A 27,028-nucleotide genomic window follows, 5' to 3' on the forward strand; every position below is an offset into this window, starting at 1 on the left:
TAATTGTAATTTTAACTTTATTATTTTCCTACTACCAAGGTGATTTATATTAGTTACATAATAAAAGGGGAGACAACAAAGGAATAGATTTTTAAATTTCCTATTTGTACTTCCTATGGAAAACCGCTATCATTTTGGCACATCTCACTCATCATCTTTTCTTTTCCTATGCATTCTTCAATAGAGCTCAGAATTTACTAGAAAGTCTTACAGCCAGCTTTCCTGACATATTATGTTAAAGTTACTTTTTCATATTAATAAAAATCTCTCTTTAAACGTAATCTTAATGAAAGAGTGGCACTGCATCCCAGGGGCATCCTGGAGGCTCACAGGTCCCGGCCCAGCCGCTCCAGCTCGTCCAGCAGGAAGTCCACGTCGGCGCGGGTGAGCGCGGGGTTGGCTACCACCACGCGGAAGAAGTTGACCCGGGCCCCATGCGGCTGGTAGCCGATCATCATGGAGCCCTCTTTCACCATGCGCTCCTTGAGTGCGGGCGCCACCTGCAGGGGCGGCGCGGGCCAGGTGAGGGGCGCACCCCCAACCCCGGGGAAGCGCTTGGGGCCGGACCCCTCACCTTCCCCACCCCAACTCCCCCCCTCGCCAGCGGCGCTTGGGGCCTGGACTCCTCACCTCTTCCCAACCCCCCAACCCCACCCTGGGCGGCACTCGGGGCCAGACTCCCTCACCTCTCCCACCCCCACCCCCACCCCCACCCCGGGCGGCCGCTGGTTTTGAACAGTTGGTCGCTGCAACTCTGTGAGGATGAAAACCCACTCCTCATCCTTCCACACCGCCTGCGGCAGCGCGCACCCATCTACCCGGAGATCCCTGCATCGGGGGCCTCCCCTGGTTGTCTTGTCCCCAGCGCCCGTGACAAAGCTTTGGCGTGATCTCTCTGCCTCCCTGCCCCGTCCCGGGCTTGCGCGCCCAGCCCAGGGGTCGCACTGCTCCCCTGGGCGCAGCAGCGTGAGCGGGCACCGGCGCAGGGCGCGGCCGGCAGGTGAGCACGCACCTGGGCCAGCCTCTGGCTGTAATCTGGGCTCCTCTGCTGGCCCCGCAGGCTGGGTGGCACGAACCAGAAACAGACGTTGAGGAACTCAGGCTGCGGGAACAAGGAAGGGGAAGGTGTGGGCGAGGAGGGCATGGGGACGTCTTTCCTTTCGCTGCCCGGCTTCCCCAGCGGGGTTTGGGGTGCGCAGAGGCCCCTGCACCCAGCTCGTACCTCCATGACCAGCTCAAACCCTTCCCGCTTCTTCACCTCCTCCAACAGGTACCTGCGGACAGAGGGCGAGAATGACCCACTGGCCAGGGAGGGGGAAAGGCAGAGACACAGGTAGCCAACCCGAGAGCCGCAGATGGGGCGGGCAGAGGGGAGCCAGGGACCACCCCCACCTACCGGGCCAGGGCGAAGGCACGGTCCACTCGCAGCTCCAGGCCCTGCCCACCCTGTGCTTTCCACATGAGCCACAGCTTCAGGCAGTCCACGTGGCGGCCGCACTGCACCACTTTGTCCCCCGTGTCCAGGGCCACGTCGTAGAACTTGTCCTGCTGGAAAAGGTAGCTGGCCTGGGAGCCGTGGCAGCGCTTGAGCAGGTTCTGTGTGGGGGCGGTCAGGTACCTGGTTAGAGCCCGCCCCGGCCACTGGGCCCTGGGACCAGGCAGCACCGCGGCCACAGCTGCCTGCTGCCCCAGCCCTTCTCTGGCTCCCCACCCATCCCACCCCCACCCCACCCCCCAGCACCTAGACTGCTGGTCAAACTCTGCCCGAGATCTGTCTGCAGCTTCAAGCCAGAAGTCTTGCCCTTTGCATGAAGATGGGAAGACAGGAAGGGTTGGGGGGGTAGCTAGGGGCCCAGCAGAGGGGGCTGGGGTGGCTGCACAGATTGCGAGGCAGAGGGTAATAAGAAGTAAGACCTGGAGCCCTCTATGGTGGGACAGGGAGGAAGGCAGCTGCAGAGAGAGGTGGGCCAGGGCTGGGGGCTGGGGGCTGGGGGCTGGGGCCCACCCACCGAGGTGTCCCGGAGCAGGAGGGCACTGCACTGCAGGCCGGCTCCCAGGAGCTTGTGGGGGTTCCAGGTCACGGAGTCAGCCCTGGGCGATGCAGAGCAAATCTGGGTCAGTGGCGCCCCCTTGAGGTGCGGTCGGAGCCTCTCCTCTCTTGCCAGGCTCCCAGCCCCAGAATTCCATGTCTGACCTCCCAGCTCTAAGGCGCCATGGCTCTAGACCCCTCCCCCCAGCCCTCTTCCCCCTGCCCCCCAGCCTCATCCTGTTCTCTGAAGGGTGGGGTCCGGGGAGAGGGGGCCCCCCCGCGCACCTGCTGATCCCATCCAGGAGATGCTTGTGTGTCTGTGACAGCAGCATGCTCCCGCCCCAGGCGGCCTGTGCAGCAGGAGGTACAACATGGGCCTCGGCCTGGATTCGGCCCAGCCCCAGCCCCAGCCCCAGCCCCAGGCCCGTGTCCCGCTCACATCCACGTGCAGCCACAGCGCGTGACGCTGGCACACGTCAGCGATGGCCTCCAGCGGGTCGAAGGCCCCCAGCACGGTCGTGCCAGACGTGGCGCTGACCAGGAATGGCACCGCTCCCTGTTGTGAGAATGTAGAGGGAGAAAAGGCCACAGAGTCATTCCAGAAACTCCCGCCACCCGTGACAATGCTGTTTCCTGTCCCGGCTGCTCCATTTCCGGTCCAGCTCCCTGCTGATGACCTGGGAAAGCAGTGGAAGACGGCCCAAGCCTATGGGCCCCTGAATCCATGTGTATGAAGCTCCTGCTTTGGCCTGGTCCAGCTCTGGCTGTTGTGGCCATTTTGGGGAGTGAACCAGTGGATGGAAGTTCTTTCTCTTTCAAAATAGATAAATCTCTTTAAAAGAAAAAAAAAAACCCTACCTGGAGGGGCAGGCGTTTGCCCGAGTGGTCAAGTTGCCCTTGGGATGCCAGCCTCCCAGACGGGAGTGCCTGGGTGCCAGTCCCAGACTCCTGCTAATGCGGGGGCGGGGGGCAGCAGGTGATGGCCTCAGTGTCTGGGTCCCTGCCACCCACATGGGACACCAGTACTGAGTTCCCAACTCATTTCAGCCTGGCCCAGCCCAAGCTGTTGCAGCACTCAGAAAGTGAACCAGCAGATGAGAGCTCTATCGGCTCCTCTCTGTCTCTCAAATAAATGAACTAAATGAATAAAAACGCTTTTAAGGGGCAAGTGTTTTGGCGCAGCAGGCAAAGCCGCCGCCTGCAATGCCAACATCCCATATGGGCGCTGGTTTGAGTCCCAGCTGTTCCACTTCCAATCCAGCTCTCTGCTATGGCCTGGGAAAGCAGTAGAGGTTGGCCCAAGTTGGCTTGCATGGGAGATCTAGAGGAAGCGCCTGGCTCCTGGCTTTGGATTGGCACCACTCCAGCCATTGCAGCCATTTGGGGAGTGAACCAGCAGATGGAAAACCTTTCTCTCTCTCTCTCCCTCTGTCTTTCAAATAAATACATAAATTAAAAAAAAAAACCTGAAACTAGTTCACTGACTTCCAAAAACCAGAATATACAACAAAACAACTATATTTCTGTATATGAGCAATGAACAATCAAACTGAAATGAAGAAAATAGTTTCACTTTTGAGAACATAAAAAAAAAACCCACTCAGGAATGAGTTTAACAAAAGAAGTGCAACATATACTCTGAAAACTACAAAAACACTGGAAAGGAATTCAAGAAGCCCTAAATGAAGGGAGAGACACTGCCTGGGGTGGAACTCAGTCCCTAGCAAAATCCCAGCCACCATCCTGGGAGAAACTGACCAGCTGATCCTGAATCCACATGGAAATTCCTGAGACCCAGCTGAGGCAAAACCATCCTGGAAAGGGCAACCCTGGAGGCCTTGGGCAAGGCCTGGAGCACAACAGGGTGAGCTGCCACTTGGGACGCCTGCACCCCATGTCAGGAGCCAGCTGGGTCCTGGCTCTGACTCAGCTTCCTGCTTACATGCCTGGGAGGTCAGAGAATCTTGGATTCCGCCACCCACATGAGAGACCTGGATGGAGTCCTTGGCTTCCGTGTCTCCTACTCGCTGTCATTCTGCCTTTAAAACTAAATACAGATTTTTTTTTTAATGGAGGTTTGGGGCTAGTGTTGTGGTACAGTGGGCTAAGCTGCCCCTGATATGCCAGCATCCCATAAAAGCGCCAGTCCCCGCTGCTCTACTTCCAGCCCAGCTCCCTGCTGATGTGCGTGGGAAGGCGGCGGAGGATGGGCACCTGCAACCCTCGCAGGGAACCCGGGTGGGGGTCCTGGTTCCTGACTTTGACCTGGGCCAGCCTCAGCTGTTGTAGCCACTTGGGGGGTGAACCAGTAGATAGAAGATTCTCTCTCTCTCTCCCTCCCCCCCCCACCCCGTCACTCTGCCTTTCAAATAAATCCTTAAAATAAATAATAGCAACGGAGGTCTTACACATGCCAAGCCCAAAACTTGCTACAAGGCTACAGCCGTGAAGACAATGTTCTAGGACAGACGTGTAGGTGAACAGGACACAACTCAGGATGCAGAAATAAATCCTCACACTCAGCTGACTCTCAACAAGGACACCAAGTCAGCGCATCGGAGGAAGAACAGCATTTTCAACAAATGGTCCTGGGCCAACTGGATATGCACACGCAAAAGAATGACGCAACACCATACCCCAGAGTGAACTCAACGAACCACAAATCTGTAAAACTCCTGGAAGAAAATGGAGGAGGGCCTCTGTGAGCTTGCGTTACATTAGAGGAGACACCAAACATACAAGCAACCCGAGACAAATATATAAATTGGATTTCATCAAAATCTAAAACATTTGCTCTTCCAAGGGCACCGCCAATAAAATGGAAAGACAGTCTACAAAATGGAAGAAGATATTTACAAATCATATATCCGATAAGGGACTTGGATCTAGAATATATGAAGAACTCACCGAAAAGACAACCCAATTTAAAAAAAAAAAAAAGACATGAGCCGAGGATCTGAGTAGACATTTCTCCAAAGACCACACACAAGTGGCTGATGAGCACCTGACCGGATGCAGGGAAAAGGAAATAAAAGCTGTGGTGACTCTCAAACACTCAAACGATGGAGGAGGTAGAGATGCAGAGGATCTGGGTGAGGATGGAGGGAAGTTAGAATCGTCCCGCACTGCCGGAGAAAGGAAGCGACAGTGCCCACACAGTCAAAAGCAGAGTTATCCCTGCTCCAGCGATTCCACCTCTGCTTATAAACTCTCCCCAGAATCTGAAAGCAGGGAAGGTGCTATGGCTTGCATATCTTTGCATATCATTTGAGTGAGTCCCCCACCCCACCCCAGGGCTCAGGGGTTCAAAGTTCATCCCACTGCCAGGTAATAGGAGGGCAGAAGCTTCACCCCACTTGGGTGTTTGGAGGCGGGGTCTTTGTGAGGTGATTCAGGTAAGGGCCTGGAACAGAACCACCGTGACTGAAGTGGGAGAGGCAAGAAGAGACGCACATGCACTCCCTGTCCCTCAGAACGGTGAACCAGAATAAACCTCTTTTCTTCATAAGGTTACACAGCTTCAGGTATTTGGTTAGAGTGATGAAGAATGGATCAATACAGGGTCTCAAAGAGACACTGATACACACCTGCTCCCAACAGCTCCATTCACAGTATCTCCTGATGGGTGGATGTATAAGCAAAATGCAGTCTATGCATACAGCGGAAACGTGAAATAAGCCAGTCACAGACGGACAGACACTGCAGGATTCCAGTTACTCGGGATATGTAGGGGAGTCAAATTCATAGACACCAAGGAGAATGGCAGTGGCCAGGGGCTGGGGCTGGGATAGCGGACAGCTTGGTTCAGTGGGTGCAGAGTTTCAATTTTGCAACATGAAAAGAGTTCTGGGACCAGCGGCACAAACACTATGAAAAAACTTGGCACTGCTGACCTGTATGTGTAAACGCGGCTAAGATGGTAAAATGTCATGTTACACACACACACGCACACACACACAAAGAAGAAGAATGGGCAGGAGCCTCTCAACAGGGACCCTAACAGCACTCTGGGCGGGACAGTGTGCAGCTATGCCTGCCCACTGCAAAACGTTTAGAATCCTTGGTCCCCTCTCGATAGCTGCAGTAATGCCCTCTGGTCATTGTCACAAAGCAAAGTGCTGCAGAACAGCTCCACATCCCTGCACCCAGCCCTGGGTGATGGGGAGTCAAAGGGGGGAGGCAGCAGTAGCCTCGGAAGCAAGGACCCCGGGAGGAGCAGGTGGGGAGTGGGCCCACTCCAGGCAAAGGCTCCCAGGCCTCAATCCCAGGGCCGCTCGGCAGGCTTAGCAAGTCCTTCTCCCCCCACCCACCCGCCACCTGGCTAAATCCATTTTCCCTTTCAGTCCCAGCTCAACTGTCACTCCTGAGGGAAGCCATCCCCGACTGCTGCACCTCCCAGCTAGGTCAGTTCTCCCGTGCTGTGCCCCCAGAGAGCACCAGTACCCCATCCTCAGGCCCCGCTGCAGCTGCCACACTAATGAATGTGTCTCCCCGCACTGGGCGAAGGATCTGAACGGATCTGCCTTCAAGGAAGACACACAGAGGCCCGGGAAACACGTGATCAGATCCTCAAGGCCGTCAGCCACAGCCACAGCCACAGCCACAGCCACAGCTACAGCGGGCGCCCATTAAGTGGCTGCAATCAAAGGGAGACCAAAGCAAGTGTGCAGCAGCTGGAGCCCTCCGAAGCTGTTGGTGGGATTAAACAGGTGCAGCCCCTTTAGGAAACAGCCAGGCAGCAGTTCTCCCAAAGATTAGAGTTGTCTGACACTGGGGTGCAGCGGGTTACGCCACTGCCTGGGACGCCGGCATCCCATATGGGTGCCGGTTCTAGTCCTGGCTGCTCCACTTCCGATCCAGCTCCCTGCTGATGTGCCTGGGAAAGCAGCGGAAAGATGGCTCAAGTGCTTGGGCCCCTGCCACCCACATGCAAGACCCAGATGGAGTTCCCAGCTCCAGCTTTGGCCTGGCCCAGCCCTGGCCGCTGGGGTTACCTGGGGAGTGAACCAGTGGATGGAAGACCTCTCTGTAACTCTGACTTTCAAATAAACAGGAGTTATCATTTGAGCCAGCAATCTTACTCACACTTAACAACACAGAGGAATGAACAACACAGCCCGCACAACAGCCCGTAGGCAAGCGTGCTTAAGCAGCGTTACTCCTAACAGCCGAAAGACGCAAACCACCCAGATGTCCATCAACATGATGAATGGAGGCGTCAAATGCAGTGCACCCGTTCCATGGAACACAAGCCTGCATGTTGCACATCAAGGAACAAAGCACTGGCCCTTGCTGCACAGCTGAGCCTTGAAGCCACAACGAGACACAAGGGCAGCTCGTCACCTACAGCGTGATTCCAGAGTGCAGGACGGGCCAACCCATGGGGCCCAGAGCAGAAGGCGGGCTGCCTGGAACGGGGCGCTTCTGGGAGAACTGGAGAGTGGGGGCTCAAGAGGATGAGGTCGCTTTGGGGCTGATGACGATATTCCAACACTGACTGCACACGCAGCTGCCCGACTCCATGAAGATGCTAAAAACCGTATGCTCTACGTGGGTGGGCCACGTGTCATGTGAGTTATACCTCAATAAAGCTATTACCAAAACACAAAGTTTACAAAATTAGAGAGTGAAACCCTGCTGTTCTAATCGCAGTCCATACTGCTACCCAGATTTATACATTTACATATGTATATATAAATATATAAAAGTAATCAGTGTGCTACATAATAAAAATGCATCACAGTGCCCAGTCTATACTACAACTTGCAATACACCTTTTTTTTTTTTTTTTTTTTTTACAGGCAGAGTGGACAGTGAGAGAGAGAGAGAGAGAAAGGTCTTCCTTTGCCGTTGGTTCACCCTCCAATGGCCGCCGCGGCCGGTGCACCGCGCTGATACGATGGCAGGAGCCAGGTACCTATCCTGGTCTCCCATGGGGTACAGGGCCCAAGGACTTGGGCCATCCTCCACTGCACTCCCGGGCCACAGCAGAGAGCTGGCCTGGAAGAGGGGCAACTGGGACAGAATCCGGCGCCCCGACCGGGACTAGAACCCGGTGTGCCGGCGCTACAAGGCGGAGGATTAGCCTAGTGAGCCGCAGCGCCGGCTGCAATACACCTTTAATACACAAGTAGCTTATTTTTTGCCCCGCCCCCGTAAGTATTTTCACATTGGCTTGTGTGTGTGTGTGTGTGTGTGTGTGTATTCCTACCTTGTTTCAAGTGGCTACAGGGTACTCAGTTATAGTAAATAACAAGGGCAGCTAATATTTACACGGTGCATCCACCAGCCTGGCGCTGTGAAGTGCTTTACATAAACTAATTCGCGTAATCTTTCAAACAGCCCTGTGGTTGGTTCTATAGCATGCCCGTTTTGCAGAGGAAGAAACTGAGACATACAGATGATAATTTCTTTTGTCTACTTAAGAACATTGGGGGGAAAAAAGTTACACTTGGCTCCAGGAAACAGAATTCTCTGGCACAGAATTTTACACACTGGTGGTGCTGATTTATAGCATAAACTCTGAGCACTGGAAGGCTGAATCCGTGACTAGATACATTAAAAACTGCACTGGAGTTGGGGGATGGGTGTTGCAGTGCAGCGATTAAGCCTCTGCTTGCAACGCCCACATCCTGATCGGAGCACCAGTTTAAGTCCCGCCGCTCCACTTCCAATCCAGCTCCCTGCCGATGCACCTGGGAAAGCAGCTGAGGCTGGCCCAAGTGCTTGGGCCCCTGCACTCATGTGGGAGAAGCTCCTGGCTCCTGGCTTCTGCCTAGCCCAGCCCCTGCACCTGCAGCCACTTGGGGACTGCACCAGCAGATGGAAGACCTCTCTCTCTCTCTCTTCCTCTCTCTGTGTAACGCTTTCAAATAAATAAATACATCTTTTTAAAAACTGAAACTGTACGGCTATGCAAGGCTGGAGCTCCACGGCAGCGGCAGCAGCTTGCACACACACCCCCCCCCCCAAGTGGAGGAAGGTAGCCACCCTCTTCCCCACTCCCAGCCCACATCCTCCACCCCACCCACACAAGGCGCGTCCACACTGCCCTTGGGGGTCCCCCCTGCACCCTCCCCGGAGTCCTGCCTCCCAGAACCCCACCCGCCTCGGCAGGGTCCTTGAGAGCAGCCTAGCGTTGCCCCGTGGCTGACGGGCGTGGGGACATAAAAGGAGGGTGAAGGTGCCCGTGGCAGGGGCAGAGGGGCCGTCCTGCGGACCCCGCGCCCCTCTCGGCTCACCTCGGCCTCGGCCAGGCGGATCTGCCTCTCCAGATCCTCGGGGACCATCTTCCCTCTGAAAAAGAAAAGGCAGCGGGCAGAGAGCAGGGTGAGGGGCTCAGGCAGGCAGAGGGCAGACGGCTGGTCTTCCCCGGACAGGGGGCCCTGGGCGGGCCGGCGGCGGCAATGGTTCTGCGGGGGCGGCGCGGCCCGGCAGTCCTGTGGGCAGAGGGACCTTCACCTCTCATCAGCCTTGACCACTCGGACGCTGTCGGTGCCAAGTCCCAGGAAAGCGGCTCCTTTCTTGATGGAGTAGTGGCACTGCAGAGAGCGGCAGAGGGCAGGTTAGCACGGCGTGGGCGGGCGGCCAGTGGGCGAGAGTCTCCGGTGTGGGAAAGCCTGGGGCCTCTCCAGTGTCTCCAATGTCTGCGCACACAGCTGTTGGCTGGGCGCTGGGTCTGGCTCGGCGGGGCCAAGCTCCCGGGTGCTGCCCAGGCTGCTAGGCAGCATAGGTGTGCGCCCCACCCACGCGCTCCCCACCCACACGCAGAAGGCCCGAGGCCCTTGATTAGAAGAAAACAGGGGCCTGGGGATGAGGTGGGGCAGGAGGGGCCCTGGACCCAGAGCCCAGCGTTGGGCGCGCCTCTTCCCCACCTCCTCCGACGCGAAGAGGGCCAGGGGCGGCAGCGCCCGGAGGCCCCTCTGTTTGCACTCCGGGTAGCGGTGATAGCGGGCCAGGTTCAGGGCGTACATGTTGGAGATGGAGCCACCTGCCGCGGGGGCGGAGGGAGTGGGTCAAGAAAGGTGCCCGCCTCCCCTGACCTTTTGCCCCTAGAGGAACTTGTCAAAGAAGTGGGCCCAGGGTTCCACGAGCGGCACAAGACTCCAGCCCCAGGATCAACAGCTCTCCCCAACTCTCCCCCAGCACATACACACCCTGGGCCACCCCCACCCCCCATCAAGCAGCCTCGCAGTGACCCCTGTGGGCAAACAGGGGCACTGGATGGCCTCCTCCCCCGCCTGGCCAGCGCCCAGCTGGAGAGAAAACACAGAGGGACCACCCCCACCCTCTCCACCAGCTACTTCCTACAGGAGAAGGCGGGGCGGGGAGGGGGTGCGCTTAAGGAGCCCTGCCCCCCTCTCACATACCGGGGCAGAAGACCCCGTCCCCGGAAGTCCAGCCCACCAGGGCCCGCAGCTTGCTCAGCACCTCCTCTTCCATCAGCACAAACACGGGGGCGATTTCATACGTGTACCTGGCAGCAGAGCAAACGCTGAGTCAAGCCACCGCGGAGTCAGGAAAGCAGGTGGTGGGCTCCAAAGAGAGGAATGAGTGGATGCCGCACAGCAAGGAAGCAGGTGAAAGCCTGCAGAACAGGGGCCCGGGCTGGGGAGGGGTGGGAGGGGGAGGCAAAAGCCGGGCACCTCTCCAGCAAGCCCAAGTCCTCGCCAGGTGGGAGGGGTGGCTCACTGGCTGGTATTGAGGCTCTCGGTGATGATACGCCCGGCCAGAGCGTGCGGATCCAAGCCTGAGAAGAGCTGGTTGAAGAACCGAGGGTGACCTGGGGGAGCGGGAAGCAGCAGCTCAGCGTGGCTGCGGCATGGGTGCTGATCCCTTCCCCGCGTGCCCTCCCGCCGGGAGCCAGGGCCCACCGGTCTTCACGCTGTAGCGGATCACCGCGCGGCAGCGCTCCAGCAGCTGCTCCCGCCGCTCCCCCTGGCCCCGGAGCTCCAAATCCAGCAGCTGCTTCAGCTCCTCAGGCTCCTTCCACTCGCAGACCTGGGAGGAGAAGCCAGGGACGACGGAAGCCCCGGACACAAGTGCACTGACACCCACCTCATGCCAGGCAGACACAGCCCAGGATGGAGACCCCCGGGGGCACACAGGAGACCGTGAGAACTTTGAGGAGGAGCCTCATTTAAAAAGGGAAGTGCTGAGCCAGGTTTGGGAAGGGAGACAGAAGCACCCACCTTCTCAGAGGCGCTGGTCCCTTTCAGGACGGCCTCATCCACCACAATCGAGAACACCTCCCGGAGCAGGGCCTCCATGGCCACGGGGTCCCCATCCGCGCAGGGCAGCGGCTTCGAGTCAGCCATCAGGATAAAATCTGTGAGCAGAGCGGCGGTCATTCTCTGCTTGGCCAGCGCACTCAACCTGGTCCGGACCAGCTGGAGGCTCCACCCCAGCTCAGTCCCAGCTTCCAGGGCACAGGTAAGGAGGAGGAAGTAGGCGCAGGTTCAAATCCCGGGTGCTCCGATTCCGATCCAGCTCCCTGCCAATGTGCATGGGAAAGAGTGGAAGATGGCCCAAGTCCTTGGGTCCCTGCACCCATGTGGGAGACCCAGGGGAAGCTCCTGGCTCCTGGCTTCTGCAGCCAACCGGGGAGTAAACCAGCAGATGGAAAATTCCCTCCCTCTCTCTCTCTCACTCCTTCCCTTCCTTTCTCTCTAATTCTACCTTTCAAATAAACAAAATTAATATTTTGTTAATAAAGGCAAAGAAATGCATCCAGGGAGGAAGCTGGTGGGAACAGGCGGGTGAGAACAAAGTGGTGAATGCCGCCATCAGTGGCCGCTGTCCACCACGGCAGAGATGAGCCTGGTACCTTGCTGCCTAGGTCTCTCTGTTCAAGTGAGCGGGAGGCAAGGTCTGCAACGAGTTTCCAGAACAGCAGGGGGGCAGGGGGAGTGAGGTGCCAGCAGCAGTCACGTGGCCGTGACATGACTCCCCTGACCCTTGCCCTAAAGAGACCCGGCACAGGTCTAGGAGAGGGATAGCGGGTTCCATTCCCCAAACAATCGTTAGCTGATGGAAGAAGGGGGGAATAGGAAGAGAGGCAAAAGCCCACAGCACTTGAACCTCGGGGTCTGAAGGGGGCACACAGCCAGCACGGAGGTGGGGACTCCCCCTGAACACACCGGGGCCCAGAGTGGGGTGCAGGGATGTCCGGAGGGGAGACTCAGGGAACGGATGCAGATGACCCTGGAGATGTCCAGAGACCTGCAGAGACCAAGTGGCTTATGTGCACCTGGGAGGCCAGGTCCGACCCCCAGAGTCCTTCCAGAACAGGCCTGATGTCCCAAGGCCCCTGTGAGAGCTGCAGGGAGGAGGCAGAATCAGCAAGGCACCTGGTAAGGCGGGTGTCACCCTGCGCCTCCCCGGCCAGAGACATCTGTGGGCCACCTGGTGCCGGGGATGGAGGAGCCTGGGACCCGACGGGGAGGACATAGACCCACGTGGGTCTGACTCTGAGTGTCCTCAGAATTCAAGAGAGGAGGGTGAGGCCCGCACTGGGACAGAGAGAGGTCTTCCCGGAGAAGACCTGAGCAAGGAAGCCTGGGGACCTTCTCCTGGGGGTAGGGGAGGGACAAGGGATGAAAGGGGGAGACTCCGGCTAGAGACGCACTCCCCAGAGCCCCCCGGGAGAAGCCCTTGCTCAGTACGCCTGACTCCCTGGGGTCTCTGGAGGTGAGCACTCTGGGGGAGGCTCTCTGCCCTGCTCCCCACACAGGAGTCTCTTGGGAGGAGCCCTCACTGCACTTCTTCTCTTTATAAAGCAAGCAGTGGGGCCAGCACTGTAGCGTAGTAGGTGAGGCTGCCGCCTGCAGTGCCAGCATCCATGTGGGTGTCAGTTCAAGTCCTGGATGCTCCACTTCCCATCCAGCTCTCTGCTGTGGCCTGGGAAAGCAGTAGAAGATGGCCCAAGTCCTTGGGACCCTGCACCCATGTGAGAGACCCGGAAGAAGCTCCTGTCTCCTGGCTTCAGATCGGCGCAGCTCCGCCTGTTGCTGCCAACTGGGGAGCAAACCAGAGGATGGAAGACCCCCCCCCTCTCTTTCTTTCTGCCTCTCCAAGTGTAACTTACTTTCAAATAAATAGATAAATAAATTAAAAAAAAAAAAAAAAGGCTGCCAGCAGGGAGTGAGTGTTTAGCCGGGTGGTTAAAATGCCCACATCCTGGCCTGCGCTAAGGCTCAATAGGCTAATCCTCTGCCTGCGGCACTGGGCACCCCAGGGTTCTAGTCCCGGTCAGGGCACCGGATTCTCTCCCGGTTGCCCCTCTTCCAGGCCAGCTCTCTGCTGTGGCCTGGGAGTGCAGTAGAGGATGGCCCAGGTGCTTAGGCCCTGCACCTGAAGACCAGGAGAAACACCTGGCTCCTGGCTTCAGATCAGTGCAGTGCGCAGGCCGCAGCGGCCATTGGAGGGTGAACCAATGGAAAAGGAAGACCTTTCTCTCTGTCTCTCTCTCACTGTCCACTCTGCCTGTCAAAAAAAAAAAAAAAAAAAAAGCCTACGTCCTACATAAGAGTGTCCGGTTTCTCTACCGGGCTCTAGCTCCTGCCTCCAGCTTCCTGCAGACCCTGGGAGGCAGCTCAAGTGACTGAGTCCTGGGGGACCTGGATTGACTTTCCAGGTGCTGGTTTAAACCCTGGCCCAGCCCCGGCTGTTGTAGGCATCTGGGGAGTGAACCAGTGCATAGGAGCTCTGTCCATCTCTCTGCCTATTAAATAAATAAATCTTTAGAACGATAAGCAAAGAAACGTGCATAGCCAGTGCACTAGCCCCTGGCTGAGAAGATGCCGGTATGACCAAGTAGGGCTTGTTTAAAAATGGCACAACTTGGGGTCCCCACGGCTTCCCCTTGCGCCTGCAGGTATGGGCAGGGGCGGCCTCCGGCCCCTGTGCGCGGCTCCCGCCCCTGCCCGACTGATGCTCTCTGCCCCGCAGGCCACCGAGGTGCACATCAACCCTGTGGAGTTAAACCCCCCTTCGTGGCGTGGATGATCCCCAAAGTGGAGTGGGCGGCGCTCCTGGAGGCGGCCAACACCCTGCACCAGGCGGAGGTGCCCAAGGAGCAGGTTGAGGGCTACGAGTGCGACGAGGCATTTCTGCACAAGATGCACCATGTGCTGCTGGAGGTGGAGGTGTTGGAGGGCACGCTGCAGTGCCCGGAATCCGGACGGCTGTTCCCCATCAGCCGCGGGATCCCCAACATGCTGCTGAGCGACGAGGAGACCGAGAGCTGACTGCCGCCCCCGCCCCGACCGCGCGTGGCTTCGCCGCCATCCTCTGGGTAGATACGGCCCCCTCCCCCAGTGACACACTGCACATGCGGTGGTTTGCGCTCCGTAGTGTGTATATATATATATTTTTTTTTTTTGACGTCTAGTCCCTAAACCCCTCTAGCCATCAACTCCCTCGGACCTACACTGCCTTCAGTTATCCGACCCAGGCTGCATGGTCCCGTGTTTTAACCACTCTCCTGCCAGCATGTCTGCGCCCCTGCCCTCTGTCGCTCCATCAAAGCCACCAGACCCACTGGATTCTGCCAGTGCAAACGGTAAAACCTTCCAACTCCGTGATCTTCACACACATGTCAGTCTCACACAGCAGATTCAACACCGACGCTTACCACCCGTCTTTCCTGAAACCCCCACGAAAATTACATCCGTCGGGGTCAGTGTTGCAGTGCAGTAGGTTAAGCCACCCCCTGCAACGCTGGCATCCCAGCTGAGGGCCAGCTCGAATCCCGGCTGCACCGCGTCCAACCCGGCTCCCTGCTGATGCACCTGGAAAAGCAGAAGATGGACCAGTACTTGGGCCCTGCCACCCTTGGGGTGAATTAGAAGAAGTCCCTGGCTCCAAGCAGCCCCTTTCCCCAGTCGGCACTCACAGTTAGTGACTGGGGTAGGCTGGCCATGGCCGGGAGCCTGGGATTCCTCGCTGCAGAATCTGAACTGTGGAGTCCCGAGCGAGGCTCTGACGCTCTGGGGCCATTCCTTGCCCAACACCCGTCGGGGATGCCCGCTGGTCCAGGAGCATGGACCCTGCAACACACCTTAGTGCCTCTCTCGTAAATGTGAGCAGATGGCCAAAAATGACCAGAAACTTGATGAGAGCCCCTGATATGAACCAGAGAGGTAAGAACAGACAACCTGAAACAGACATTTGGTGGCAGCACAGAAAAGCAGGGAGCCAGAAACAAGCCTCAAAAAAACAAGAGGAGGGGCCGGCACTGTGGCACAGCGGGTAAAGCTGCCGCCTGCAGTGCCAGCATCCCATATGGGCACCAGTTCAAGTCCCGGCTGCTCCACTTTCAATCCAGCTCTCTGCTGTGGCCTGGGAAAGCAGCAGAAGATGGCCCAAGCCCTTGGGCCTCCGCACTTGCGTGGGAGACCCAGAAGAAGCTCCTGGCTCCTGGTTTTGGATCGGTGCAGCTCCAGCCATGGTAGCCATTTGGGGAGTGAACCAGTGGATGGAAGACCTCTCTCTCTCTCCCCCATCCCCTCTATAACTCTGCCTTTCAAATTAATTAATTAATTTTTAGAAAAAGTATCTCACTCTCCTCTTAATTTAGTTGGACACCTGTAGTAGTTAGGTATTTGTGGTGATAAACAGCTTCAAAATCCCACGGGGGCTGGCAGAGATTTGGCATGGTGGTTAAAGCACCAGCTGGGATGCCTGTGATTATCATATCAGACTGTGTGGGTTAGAGTTCTGGCTCCGCTTCTGGCTCCAGATCCCTGCCCATGTGCACCGTGGGAGGCAGCAACAATGGCCCAAGCACCTGGGTCCCTGCCACCCACATGGGAGACTCAGATGGAGCTCCAGGCTCCTGGCTTCAGCCTGGCCTGGCCCCAGCTGTTGCAGGCATTTGCAGAGTAAACCAGCAGGTGGGAGACCTCTGCCTGTCTCTGTCTCTCTGCCTTTCAAATGAAAGCCGTACTGGCTTACACCACCACCAGAGCTTTAACTCTCCAGGATTTACAGTGGCAGCGTGGCTGCAGCTCTGATTTGTGCGCTCTTACTCCGAGTCCCAGGCCGAAAGCACAGTCCCTATCTGGGACACGATGTTCTCATCACGTAGCAAAAAGAACAAAAAAGCAGAAAAAACCACACAGGGACTCTTCAAACAGCTGCTCCGCCCTGGCAAGTGGCACAGCCAAGCCCTGGGGCGGCGGCGAGGGACGCTGCGCACTCCTCCCACTAGAGGGCACTGCGGGGCGCAGAGCAACAGGTGAGCGCCTGAACACCCCTTAATAGACACTAGGTGCAGGCTCCCGAAGCCGGGTGGCTTCGGTTGCCCCTCGTTCTGCACTGGCCCACCCCACTCACTTACAGTACCAGCCTCGCCCCCACTCTGAACCACGGGTCTAAAGGTTCCCTCTCTCCTCCTTGCACCTTCTTATTTATTTACTTTGAATATGAGGCAGAGAGACAGAAACAGACACAGATCTCCTATCTACTGGTTTACTCTACAAATGCCCAAAACTGCCAGCGCTGGGCCAGGCTGGAGCCAGGAGCTTGGGACTCAATCCAAGCCTCCCACGTGGGTGGTGGGAACCCAAAGACTTGAACCATCCCCACAGCCTCCCAGGGTGTGCATTAGCAGCAAGCTGGAATCTGGAGGTGGGTATTGGCACCAGGGACTCCTATGAGGGACACGTGTGCACCTGCTATGCCCAACCCCCTCCTCCCTCACCCTCCTTGAAGAGCTACAATTCTTCAGCGTTCCAGGGCCTTTTCATTTTTAATTTTTTTTTCAATTTATTTATTCAAAAGGCAAAGTGATGGAGAGAAAGAGAAGTCTGCTAGTTCACTCCCCCAGATGCCTGCAATAGCCAGTGCTGGGCCAGGTTGAAGCCAAGAGCCACAAGCCCGCTCCAGGTCTCCCACGTGGACGGGCATCACCTACTGCCTCCCGGGGTGCTCCGTACCAGGAAGCTGGTACGGTACCAGGACTCCAGGCCAGGCCCTGTCCTATGCCACGCAGATGTCCCTAAGAGGCACTTAACCCACTGTGCGCAAGGCCTGCCCCTTTTTGCCTTTGATTCAATTTTTTAACTTTCTTTTTTCTTTTTCAGAGACAGAGAGAAAGGTCTTCCTTCCGTTGGTTCATCCCCCAAATGGCCGCTACGGCCAGCGCACCACGCCGATCTGAAGCCAGGAGCCAGGTGCTTCTCCTGGTCTCCCATGCGGTTGCAGGGCCCAAGCACTTGGGCCATCCTCCACTGCCCTCCTGGGCCACAGCAGAGAGCTGGCCTGGAAGAGGAGCAATGGGGACAGAATCCAGCACCCCAATCGGGACTAGAACCCAGGGTGCCAGCACCGCAGGCAGAGGATTAGCCAAGTGAGCCACAGCGCTGGCCCAGTATTTTTAACTTTTAATTTAACTTGCAAAGGCTGTTACCTATTTCTCTCTCCTTCAACACAACACTAAAACCTGGATAAAACTTTTTTTTTTTTTGGCCTGGACTATGATGTAATGCTTTTCTTTATAAAACTACTGGGATGAATGTGCTGTGACTCCGTGGGTTAAGCCACCCCATCAAAACGCTGGCTCATGTCCAGCTCCCCCACATCCCATCCCACTTCCTGCTACCGCACCTGGGAAAGTAGCAAATCAAGGCCCAAGTCCCTGCTCCCCAGATGGCGTTCCCGCTTCCTGGCTGTGCGGACATTTGAGGAGTGAACCAGAGAAAGGAAGATAGGGGTGTGTCGTTGTCTGCTATCTGTCTGTCTCCTTCTCTCTCTGTCACTCTGCCTTTCAAATAAATAAATAAAAATAAATCTATTCCTAAAAAATGCTTTAAGGGACTGGCATTGTGGTGCAGTGGGTCAGGCCGCCCCTTGCAATGCCAGCATCCGTATCAGACTGCCGATTTGAGTCCGGCTACTCCACTCTGGTCCAGCTTCCTGTCAATGTACCTGGGAAGCAGAAGGTGATGGCCCAAGGACTTGGGTCCCTGCACCCACATGGGAGACCCCGATGGAGTTCCTGTCTCCTGGCTTCTGCCTGCACCAGCCCCAGCAGCTGCAGCACCGGGGGAATGAACCAGTGGACAGAAAATCTATGTCTCCGTCTCTGTCTCTCACCCTTTCTCACCCTCTGTCACTCTGACTCTCAAGTAAATAAACAGATGTTTAAATTAGATGAATACACACTTTAAGGGGGTGGGCCTACGGCACAGTGGGTTAAGCTGCCACTCTGGACTCCCACATTCCAACCTGGAGAGCCTGGGTCTGAGTCCCAGCTCTGCTCCCAGTTCCATTCCAGCTTCCTGCTCATGTGCACCCTGGGGAGCAGCAGGTGGTGGCTCAAGTAGTTGGGTCCCTGCCACCCACTTGGGGAGACCTACACTGAACTCCCACCTCCCAGTTTCAGCCCAGCCCAGCCCCAGCTGTTGTGGGCATCTGGGTGGTGAACCAGCGAATGGGAGCTCTTTCTCTCTGTGTGTCTCTCTCTCTATCTCCCTTGCCAATAAATAAATAAATAAATAACTGTTAAGATACTTTAAGGGGCCGGCGCTGTGGCACAATGGGTAAAGCCGCTGCCTGCAGTGCCAGCATCCCATATGGACACCTGTTCGAGTCCCAGCTGCTCCTCTTCCAATCCAGCTGTCTGCTGTGGCCTGGGAAAGCAGTGGAAGATGGCCCAAGTCCTTGGTCCCTACACCCACATGGGAGACCCGGAAGAAGCTCCTGGCTCCTGGCTTCAGATCAGCACAGTTCCAGTCATTGTGGCCAATTGGGGAGTGAACCAGCGAATGGAAGACCTCTCTTTCTCTCTCTCTCTCTCTCTCTCTCTCTCTCTCTCTCTCTCTCTGCCTCTCCTTCTCTATGTGTATAACTCTTTCAAATAAATAAATAAATTTTTTTTTTCAAAAAAAAAAGATACTTAAGGGCCGGTGCCATGGCTCACTTGGCTAATCCTCCACCTGTGGCACCGGCACCCCGGCTCTAGTCCCGGTTGGGGTGCCGGATTCTGTCCCATTTGTTCCTCTTGCAGTCCAGCTCTCTGCTGTGGTCCAGGAAGGCAGTAGAGGATGGCCCAAGTGCTTGGGCCCTGCACCCGCATGGGAGAACAGGAAGAAACACCTGGCTCCTGGCTTCAGATCTGCGCAGCGCGCCGGCCGTGGCGGCCATTTGGGGGGTGAACCAATGGAAGGAAGACCTTTCTCTCTGTCTCTCTTTCTCTGTCTAACTCTGCCTGTCAAATAAAAAAAAAAAAAAAAGATACTTTAAAAGGCAAATGATAAGTTTCCAGTGGAGGGACCTGTGAGATACCACCTGATCCAGGTGAGCAAAGGTAGCGTCACAGGGAAGCAGGGGGCAGAATGAAATCAGGAGCCTCCTGATGCCAGGTCCTGAGAAACAGCGTCACGTAGGTGATGTCTGCCAAAAGCGCGCATAACCCAAATCTAACCGTGAGGCGAGCCGCACACGTGAACTGAGGTCGCTGCACGGAATGCCGAGCCTGTACTCGGCCATTTCTGTTTGTGGGAAATCAGAGAAAGGCCGGCGGTCTGCTGCAGACTGAAGGAAGCAGAAGGACCATGTGGTCTGAGATGGGCTCTTGGACAGGGAAGGAAAAACCAGCTATGGAGAACGTCATCTGGGGCCGGCGCTGTGGTGCAGAGGGGAAAGCCAGCACCTGCAGCGCCAGCATCCCATCCGGACACCAGTTCGAGTCCCAGCTGTTCCACTTCTGATCCAGCTCCCTGCCAATAATATGGTCTGGGGAAGCAGCAGAGGATGGCCCAAGTGCTTGGACCCCTACCATCCATGTGGGAGACCTGGATGGAGTTGCAGGCTCCTGGCTTCTGGCTTGCCCAGCCCCAGCAGTTGCAGCCACTTGGGTAGTGAACCGCCAAATACGCGCTCTCTTTCTCTTTCTTTTCCTCTCTCTGTCTGAAACTCTGCCTTTCAAATAAATAAATATCAAGAAAGAAGGAAAGAAATACTATATTACCTGACTACAAATGGTATCATAAATGTTAGTATTCTTTCAGTGTTAAATTTGATAATTGTTCTAATTTTGAGGGGAAAATGCTGAATGTAAAGCAACAAGGTGTCTATAACTTTTGAGACAGTTCAGAAAGATGACACCATGTGTGTGTATCTATAGGCATTGTTTAAAACTGACAGTTTTTGGAGAGAACACTTGCATACTATAAAGTTCATACTTTAAAGCAGGGGTGGGGAATCTTTTTTTCTGTCAAGGGCTATCTGGGCACTTATAACATCATTCATGGACCATACAAAATGACCAACCTAAAAATTAGCCTGCTGGGGTTGCTGCTGTGACATAGTGGTTGAAAACACCACCTGCAGTGCCGCCATCCCATATGGGCACCAGTTCAAGTCCCGGCTGCTCCACTTCCGATCCAGTTCTCTGCTATGGCCTGGGAAAGCAGTGGAAGATGGCCCAATTCCTTGGGCTCCTGCACCCATGTGGGAGACCCAGAAGACCTCTCTCTCTCTCTCTCTCTCTCCCTCCTTCCCTCTGTCTCTCCTCTCTCTGTATAACTCTTAAATAGATAAATAAATCTTTAAAATAAAATAAAAGTTATTTTTAAATAACAACCCTCCCCAAAAAAATGACAGAAGAGGAATTAAGGGACCACAAGGATTCCAAAATCCAGAAATCACTGGGCTCCAGGAATGTCCCTCACACATTGTGCAATTTCCCAACTCCTCTGTCCGCTCTCATCAAAGGTCTAACCAGGCGGCCAGCAGACAAGGGAGCCGGCCCCCGCGCTGCTCGCCTCCATTACGCAACCCCCACCGGTTCCCCGAGAGGGGAACGAGTTCAGCTTGTTCAGCAAAACGTTGCCTGAGCGGCTTCTCCTTGTAGCCGGGCTGGCACGGCCCCAGCTGCGGCAGCTGCTCTGCAGGCTGCGGCCTACAGGGGAGCCTGGCATGCTGACCAGCCCCACGACAGCCACCTGGAGCGGGGAAAGGCAGAGGCAGGATGGCCAGACGGTGTAACCCCCGCTCAGCAGGCCCAGGGCGGCCAGCAAGGGCGGAACACTGCGACTTTACTATTTTACCAGGTGCTGGGGTGGGCCCGACGCAAGAGGCAGTTAGGGTGGGGGGCCTGGGGGGACACGGACACTGGCCTGTTATCCACCTGCCTACAACCCCCAGGGACTTCACCCCCTCCTTATGCACACGCAGGGTTCTCTGGGCTTCCACGCCGTGCAGAGACCCAAAGCTCACCCCCACTGAGTGAGTGAAGTGCCACACACCAAACAGGCACCCCTGCCCACCCGAAAAATCATTAGTTTCTCACTTTCGCACTCTACTTCACCACCCTGCACAAAGGCATTTAAAAAAAAAGTGCCGATTCCATCAAGCGTTTGCAGTACTGAAAAATGACACGCATTCCACTCACTGCATGTCTAGGCACCGAGAACCTGCTGTTCCCCAAGCTTGCCCACCCCGCACCCCTTTCCACCCCTCTCAGCCTGAACTGTACCTATGCATTCTCCCTTCCAACACAGGCTCCAGCTGGTCCCGGTGAACTCACCTGTCCAGGACGACGAGGTGACTGGGAGCAGCTTGTGTGCTGATTTTTAACTCCTAGGCTAGTAGTACCTCCCCCACAATCAGGACTGCCATTTGAGTTGGGCATTTCTCACCACCCACCATATACACAAACAAGCTAAGATAAAGACTAAACTGGGGCCAGCACTGTGGTGTAGCAGGTACAGCTGCCGCCTGCAGTGCTGGCATCCCATATGGACGCTGGTTCAAGTCCCAGCTGCTCCACTTCAATCCAGCTCTCTGCTATGGCCTGGGAAAGCAGTGGAAGATGGCCCAAGTCCTTGGGTCCCTGCACCCGCGTGGGAGACCTGGAAGAGGCTTCTGGCTCCTGGCTTCGGATCGGTGCAGTCCCGGCCTTTGGGGCCAATTGGGGAGTACCACCAGATGAAGACCTCTCTCTCTCTCTCTCTCTCTCTCTCTCTGCCTCTCCTCTCTGTGTAACTCTGACTTTCAAATATATATAAATAAATCTTTTTTAAAAAAAGAATTTAACTTAATCTATAGAAAACTTGGTTGTCTCTACCGTATCAAGTCTTCCTGTGCCTGGACATGATAGAGCTCACTATTTAATCAAGACCTTTTTGGCCGGCACCGCAGCTCACTAGGCTAATCCTCCACCTAGTGGCGCCGGCACACCGGGTTCTAGTCCCAGTCGGGGCACCGGATTCTGTCCCGGTTGCCCCTCTTCCAGGCCAGCTCTCTGCTGTGGCCAGGGAGTGCAGTGGAGGATGGCCCAAGTGCTTGGGCCCTGCACCCCATGGGAGACCAGGAGAAGCACCTGGCTCCTGGCTTTGGATCAGCGCGGTGTGCAGGCTGTTGCGGCCATTAGAGGGTGAACCAACAGCAAAGGAAGACCTTTCTCTCTGTCTTTCTCTCTCACTGTCCACTCTGCCTGTCAAAAAAAAAAAAAAAAAAAAGACCTTTTTGTCTTTCACTAAAATACTATGGTTTTCTGAATATATAGCAGTTTTCCACTAATTTTTTATCTAGAAATGTAATATTTCTATTGTGAATGAGTATTATTCATATCGTCTTTATACTTTATATAATTTGTGCTTTTTAAAGATTTATTTATTTGAAAGGCAAAGTTTCAGAGACAGAAAGGGAGAGAGATCTTCTAATTACTGGTTCACTACCCAAATGGCCACAACAGCCAAAGCTGGGCCCATCCAAAGCCAGGAACCAGGAGCTTCTTCTGGGTCTCCCACATGGGTGCAGGGGCCCAAGGACTTGGGCCATCTTCCACTGCTTTCCCAGGCCACAGCAGAGAGCTGGATTGGAAGTGGAGCAGCCGGGACTCAAACCAGCACCCATATGGGATGTCGGCACTGCAGGCGGTGGCTTTACCTGCTACGTCACAGCGCCGGCCCCTCGCTCATTAATTTTACATTGGTCATGTTGGCAAACTTTCCAGTTTTAATATGTTGTAATCATTTATCTTTGTAAATGAATAAATCATATGAAAATGATGACAGTTTTGAATGGCCAAGAACTCTAGTGGGATACTAGCATTTTTATAAGCTTTATTTTATTTTTAACTGACATAGAAAAGAACATTAGTTTTAATGGTAAACATTCCTGACTTGTTCCTACCTTTGATGGGAATGTTTTAACTATTTTCCAAGACAGTATGATTTTTGCTCTCAAAAAAGGTTGAAAAACAAATGTAAACAAAGAGAAAATATCTTAAATGACTGATGACAAAAAATAAAGAAGATTTCTAACAATCAAAAATGACAAATGATCTACTTTTTCAATGAGTAAATGCTATGAGCGGACAATTTACAAAAGCAACTTAAATGGTTAAAAAGCAATGAGAGGGCCGGCGCTGTGGCACAGTGGGTTAAAGACCTGGCCTGCAGTGCCAACATCCAGTATGGGCACTGGTTCAAGTTCCAGCTGCTCCACTTCCGATCCAGCTCTCTGCTATGGCCTGGGAAAGCAGTAGAAGATGGCCCAAGTCCTTGGGCTCCTGCACCTGTGTGGGACACCAAGAAGAAGCTCCTGGCTTCGGATTGGCTCAGCTCCGGCCATTGCAGCTACTTGGGGAGTGAACCAAGCAAATGGAAGACTTCTCTCTCTCTTTTTCTCTAACTCTGTCTTTCAAATAAATAAAAAAATATTAAAAAAAAAAAAAAAGCAATGACAGGCTTAACTTCAGTATGAATACCATGCAAGTTAAAACAAGGAAATACTATTTTTCACCAGTAACTATGTAAGAAAATTCATGGTACCCAGTATTGCCAAGGATGTAAAAAATGGGAAGACTCACATGTGGGCCAGCGTTGCGGCTCACTAGGCTAATCCTCTGCCTGTGGCACCGGCACACCGGGTTCTAGTCCCGGTTGGGGTGCCAGATTCTGTCCCGGTTGCCCCTCTTCCAGGCCAGCTCTCTGCTGTGGCCAGGGAGTGCAGTGGAGGATGGCCCAAGTGCTTGGGCCCTGCACCCCATGGGAGACCAGGAGAAGCACCTGGCTCCTGGCTTCAGATCAGCGCGGTGCGCAGGCCGTTGCGGCCATTAGAGGGTGAACCAACAGCAAAGGAAGACCTTTCTCTCTGTCTCTCTCCTCTCTCACTGTCCACTCTGCCTGTCAAAAAAAAAAAAAAAAAAAAAAAGAGAGACTCACATGTGGTTTTGAATGAGCCTCTGAGTTGTTACAAACTTTGGAACTCAATTTCACAGAATCTATTAAAATTTTAAAGCCACCCATCCTATCTACAAATCTATCTACAAGTGCAAAGGGGTAACACTCACGAGGCAAAAAGACTGGAACTTAAATATTTACCACGACGGAACTGGACAAAGCAAAGCACAAACCCAAGGTGGAATACTATACAGCAGTTCTTTTTTTTTTTTTTTTTTTTTTTGGACAGGCAGAGTGGACAGTGAGAGAGAAAGACAGAGAGAAAGGTCTTCCTTTGGCGTTGGTTCACCCCTCAATGGCCGCTGCGGCCGGCGCACCGCACTGATCCGAAGCCAGGAGCCAGGTGCTTCTCCTGGTCTCTCATGGGGTGCAGGGCCCAAGCACTTGGGCCATCCTCCACTGCACTCCCTGGCCACAGCAGAGAGCTGGCCTGGAAGAGGGGCAACTGGGACAGAATACAGCGCCCCGACCAGGACTAGAACCCGGTGTGCCGGAGCCGCTAGGCAGAGGATTAGCCTAGTGAGCCGCGGCGCCGGCCACAGCAGTTCTTAAAACAGGAACTGTCTCAGATGTCGAACATATACTGGGAGACATGTTGTACGAGCTCAATAAATACATACTAAAGGGAAGAAACACTTGTGTGGGACACAGGGCAAATTCTGGAGGTATCTGTTACACCAAACTGACAAGAACGCTTCCTTTGAGAAGTACCAGAGGACAGCAGACAGGGAGACTAACCATTTTCTTCCTTCTGTATTTTTGTATTGTGTGGATTTGTAAAAGTAAGTATGAACTATTTTTTTTTTTAAGAATTAAAAACCTGGGACTGGCGTTGTGGCGTGGCGGGTAAGGCCTCCGCCTGCACCGCTGGCATCCCATGTGGGTGCCGGTTTGACTCCTGACTGCTCCTCTTCCCATCCAGCTCTCTGCTATGGCCTGGGAAAGCAGCAGAGGTTGACCCAATTAGGCCCCTGCAACCGCGGGGGAGACACGGAAGCAGCTCCTGGCTCCTGGCTTCGGTTGGGCGCAGCTCTCGGCGCTGTGGCCATCTGGGGAGTGAATCAGCGGATGGAAGACCTCTCTGTGTCTCTTCCTCTCTCTGTAACTTTCAAAATCAATCAATCTTAAAAAAGAAAAATGAAAGCTTATTTCTGGTGACTTTGTTTCCATTTTATGTCGGTGTTTTGATGATCCTAAGCTCACAGGGAACTTGCTTCCCACGAGTAAAATCGAAGAGCGGAAGGAAATGAAATGTGTGCCCAGGACGAGGCTAGGAATCCTCGCCGTTTTCCCTTTGGCATCGCCACTAAGTCCCTGATGCACCGACCGCAGAAACCCGGCCTAAACGGGAACCGAGGCTTCCTCTCCCACCGACAGCAGAGCCCTGCCCAGTGGCTCAGGCTGGGGGCGGAATGTAAAGACCGGCCCAAGGTTCCATCTCCTACTGCAGCCCGGCCCCGGGGCCAGCCTGCGAGACCAGGTCTCCCTCCCTGAGGGGAGTCCCAGGGCCTCATCCAGGCCACCGGGCCGTGCCTTCGGCAAGCAGCGCCTCGGGCCAGTGTTGCAAGGCAGGCCTCTGAGAAGACACCCGTTTTCAGGTTACGGTCGGCGCTAACAGGGCAGAAGTGAGCAAAGAAAATCGCTCCTCCCCCAGCTGACCCCAATACCAGCCCGACGGAAAGATCGGGTTCGAACTATTCCGGGTTCTACTTATCTCCCAACGTCCCTGCCCTCAGTCAAGATGGCGGCTGAGGCATCGCCCCCGCGCCACGGCGCACGCGCCGCCCGGGCCTGCCTCCTCCCATCCTCCCGCGCGCCGGCCCCGCCCCCTCGCCAGCTGCACCCCTCCGTACGTCCCCAGCCTCACCCCCTCCGAGGCCATCCCCCACCCCGCCTGTCCGGGCTCCGGAGCCCGGAAGTGGATGTGGCCGCTCGGCGGCGAGGGCGAGGGGGAGGGGGAAGTGCTTCCGGGGAAACGCGCCCCGGGTTGGTGTTTGTAAACTTGCCTCGGTCCCGGCGGGGGCAGCGGCGGCCGCGGGCTTGGCAGGGTGTGCTGGGGCCTGGCGGAGGCGCGGGAGGCGGCGGGAGCCCCGCGCCCGGCAGGTAGGAGCGCGCGTCGGGGGGCGCCGCGTCGCCAAGACAGACGGCAGCGCTTCGGCAGCTCGCAGGCCGTGGGGCGCCGCGCGGGAAGGGGGAGGGGAAGGGAGGAGGGGCGCGTGGCGGAGGGAGGGGGCTCCCGGGGGAAGGGAAGGGCCCTCGCGCGCGCGCGCGCGCGCCCGGCCCGGGAGAAGGGGCTCGCTCGGAGGGGGACGCGGGCGCGAGCACGCGCGCCGTCGGCGCTCCCGGGGCCCTGGGCTCCCGGGGTGTGCGGCGGGCGGGCTGGCGGGAGGGTGAGCGCGCGTCGCGTCGCGCCGGGCTCCGCCGGGCTCTGCCGGGCTCTGCCGGGCCGCCCTCCACGTCCGCGGCCCCCTCCGTACCTTAGGGCAAGACGCGGGGAAGGCGCACGTGTAGGCACTGCCGTGGGTTTCCGCCCGTCGTCCAGCGCCCCGGCGAGGGCCCCCGCCGAGCCTTCCTCCAGCCCAGTCCGGCCGCCTCTGCAGAGTGCAAGGTTTGCGGGCGTGCCCACTTGGCAAAAAGGCCCCGAAGGGCCTCCGCCCCCTCCTTCCATTCCTAAGTTGGTACATCCAGGCAGTTGCCCTGTTGGCAGAGTCCCTCTGTTAGGAGGCCCCAGTCACTTTGGGTGCCGTGACCGCCCCTCCTCGCCCCAGAGACCAGCGTCTCCTTCTGACCTAGAAAAGTTGAA

At 55.8% G+C, this 27,028-nt stretch overlaps 2 protein-coding genes across 5 annotated transcripts; one reads left to right on the forward strand and one right to left on the reverse strand.

The window, feature by feature from the left end:
* CSAD (cysteine sulfinic acid decarboxylase) lies at nt 1–26,841 on the reverse strand. 4 transcript variants are annotated; one of them, XM_051845546.2, is made up of 16 exons: nt 26,703–26,823; nt 26,232–26,285; nt 11,221–11,357; nt 10,903–11,029; nt 10,721–10,811; nt 10,399–10,505; nt 9,904–10,019; nt 9,491–9,570; nt 9,271–9,325; nt 2,469–2,585; nt 2,315–2,379; nt 2,010–2,091; nt 1,397–1,596; nt 1,223–1,274; nt 1,013–1,102; nt 1–500 (listed from the first exon to the last, which is right to left on the reverse strand). In XM_051845546.2, the coding sequence occupies exons 3-16, from the start codon at nt 11,344–11,346 to the stop codon at nt 327–329; spliced, it is 1,482 nt and encodes a 493-aa protein (XP_051701506.2). In that variant the 5' UTR covers nt 11,347–11,357; nt 26,232–26,285; nt 26,703–26,823; the 3' UTR covers nt 1–326. The 4 variants fall into 4 exon arrangements, with proteins under 4 accessions (XP_051701506.2, XP_051701505.2, XP_069908386.1 ...); XM_051845545.2 differs by lacking the exon at nt 26,232–26,285 and having other exon boundaries at nt 26,703–26,841; XM_070052285.1 differs by lacking the exon at nt 26,232–26,285 and having other exon boundaries at nt 11,221–11,522; nt 26,703–26,830.
* Nucleotides 13,974–14,300, forward strand: LOC100349653 (multifunctional methyltransferase subunit TRM112-like protein). The gene has a single exon (XM_051845549.2). It carries the CDS (start codon nt 14,032–14,034, stop codon nt 14,275–14,277), a length of 246 nt encoding a protein of 81 aa, XP_051701509.1. The 5' UTR covers nt 13,974–14,031; the 3' UTR covers nt 14,278–14,300.
* Nucleotides 26,842–27,028: the final 187 nt, after the last annotated feature.

The sequence above is a fragment of the Oryctolagus cuniculus genome, chromosome 11, assembly GCF_964237555.1.
Source record: "Oryctolagus cuniculus chromosome 11, mOryCun1.1, whole genome shotgun sequence".
Taxonomy (NCBI): Eukaryota; Metazoa; Chordata; class Mammalia; order Lagomorpha; family Leporidae; genus Oryctolagus; species Oryctolagus cuniculus.